The 2,462-nt window shown below is 33.6% G+C and overlaps 1 protein-coding gene across 1 annotated transcript in view; it reads left to right on the forward strand.

Moving 5' to 3' along the window:
- Positions 1-1,636, forward strand: part of LOC143041719 (uncharacterized) — a 5,979-nt gene extending 4,343 nt beyond the window's left edge. Inside the window, exon 3 of the mRNA XM_076213732.1 lies at positions 62-1,636. Coding sequence (XP_076069847.1) covers positions 62-78 — 17 coding nt within the window. The 3' untranslated portion in view covers positions 79-1,636. The remainder of the gene's footprint in view (positions 1-61) is intronic.
- Positions 1,637-2,462: the final 826 nt, after the last annotated feature.

Below are 2,462 nucleotides of genomic sequence, written 5' to 3' on the forward strand. Positions count from 1 at the left end.
TTTGTCAGCAATAACTTTACGTTATAGCCTTTTAAACTCTATCTGTCGTTTACTTTCGCAGGTTCCTACGGACGATAGAGATCACGTGACACGCTGATGATCAAGAGGGAAAATTTAGTCTTCTTCCTACTTGATCCAACCAATGATTTGGACACATCTCTGTCTCTGTTTATCTTCATTCATGTTTATCTTTTTATTTGATATATGTTTTTCTCTTTATCTTCCTCTTCGTCTTTGTTATTTTTCTATCGTAACCACTTTTTTGCACTCTTTCTTTTCCTCCTTCTCTTCCCTTTCTTTATCCACTTCTGTCTTTGTTATCTACTTTTCTCATCCGTCTTCATCATCTTTTACTTCTTCTTCTGTGAGAAATTGTTTATTCTTATTATTTTAGTTATTACTGCTATTTTTGGTTTCATATTCCTTGAATTCTACTTGGTGAATGCTTGCTACTTTTTACATTCGTTTCACTAACTCTTTGTGGTGAGTTGGTTTCCAAGCATTCTCAAGACGTGATTCGTTCTTCGCAATGAGTAAAGCTAAAGTTGCTGAATAAGAATCAGATATCTTGTAAGAAGGTCTTGGAATCATGCTTCTTCTATTGCAAATTCCTCAGCTCTCTCCGCTTTGTGGTAGGATACAGATATTCGTTTGAATGACGAGGCTGAAGTAATTAGAATTCAAAGTCTATCTATTTGTATTGATCATATACCAACGCGATCCTACATTTAGTTCTTTCGCTATTGTGTATAATGGACAGATTCTATACTAGCTACTTAGGTGAGGTTCTATTTGCTCAAAGCAGAGGTTCTCTCTCCTTTTTTTCTGGTTATATCTAAAAGTCTTAGGAATTCGATCATACATTTCTGGTTATATATAAAAGTCTTAGGTATTCGATCATACATTTCCCCAAATGTCAGGATTCATACCACATGTACTGAGTTTTTATTGTATCGAAAAGAAAAGTGTTTCTGATTGACGATCTTCAGAAGCGTTTAAATAGTCAAAAGAGAAAATATGTCTTTACTGTACATCGATTGTTTCCAAAAGTAAAACAGACGGCGTGTTCCCTGAAAAAGTACTTGTATCTCTTGAGGTCTGTACCGCAGTTTAAGATTCACTAACCTAAAGGAAATTTCCATCGAAAATCAGCACTTTTGGGCAAAATATCTCCTTCCACTTTTCTTGTTTATGTTACTTCTCGAGGTAACCCATCAGTTCCTTCTACAGCCTCAAGCTTTCCTTCATATGAACCAGCTCCTCCCACCAGGCACTGCCGAAACGTCTCTAGTGTCCATTACTTTCTGAGACGGAGCTTAAGTGAGGATGCTCTTCTTTTCTGTCAATTACCTCTTCCAACCCTAAACTGAAGACCTCATCAGAAAACGTGATCTGTTGAACCACCAAAACAGATCCTCATTGACAGAACTCGTCCATACTTTTTCAACTTAGTATTTACTAGAATATAAAGAAGAGACTACATATAACGTTTGAAGGAATATAAAAAGTAATAATTCCATCCTCTAAATTCTTAATGAAAAAGGAAAACAGAAATAAGTTAGGATGATTTTAAGAATTTACGACTTTGCTGCTGTCTCTGACATATGAAAAATAAATGGATTTGAATTCTGCTAAACGTACACTGGTTTTCCTCATTCATCCGAATAATAGGTGTCTTAAATAAAAGGAAAAATTAACTTCTATTGTTATCTTATTTTACCCCCTTCGTTCAGTGAATCATTCGGAGGAAGATAATTATGAAAGATAAAATAATCTTTATCAGTAGAGAGAATGACTCCTCTGACCACGGCAAAATGAATATCAACCAACACATTTGATAATCATGAATTGTTTTAGTTATGATTCATAGTTCCAAATACCATTATATATGACTAGCATCAGTAAGATAAGCCATAACTACATTGATGTAGTAATAATTAGAAGATACTTGTGTAGAAAATTAATTCAGTTAGACTACTTTTCTTGTTAAATTTCCTAGATGATAAGTTAAAGATATGCCTACTTGGAGAATTATTGAGAGTTTTTAATCTACTAATATATATATACCACTTAGAATAATCAAGATTACTTAAGAAGACAAGTCACTGAAATATTGCATAGAAGATTTTTATATTCTTCATGTTCTTTATGATTTACATCAAAATATATACATTTTTTTTCGAAATCATGGACTTGAGAGATTTTGAGCCCCCATATTTTTTAGTAATAGGGGTGTGTTTGCATGGACTGACACCATTTTTGAAGAGATTTTTAAGTGAAAATATTTAGTGGAAGCCTAACACCTAATTTACCCTATTGTGGTACTTATTTCGTATGTAAATCATGGATTGAAAACTACTCTTACATACAGTAGACATAGTGTCTTGTAAACTTGATGTCATGGTTAACGAATGAAAGTCGCCGTTTCTAATTTCTTTCTTAAATAGGGCCTTGTTGTGAGT

This window comes from Oratosquilla oratoria, chromosome 31 (genome assembly GCF_046742065.1).
Source record: "Oratosquilla oratoria isolate Oo_2021 chromosome 31, ASM4674206v1, whole genome shotgun sequence".
NCBI lineage: Eukaryota > Metazoa > Arthropoda > Malacostraca > Stomatopoda > Squillidae > Oratosquilla > Oratosquilla oratoria.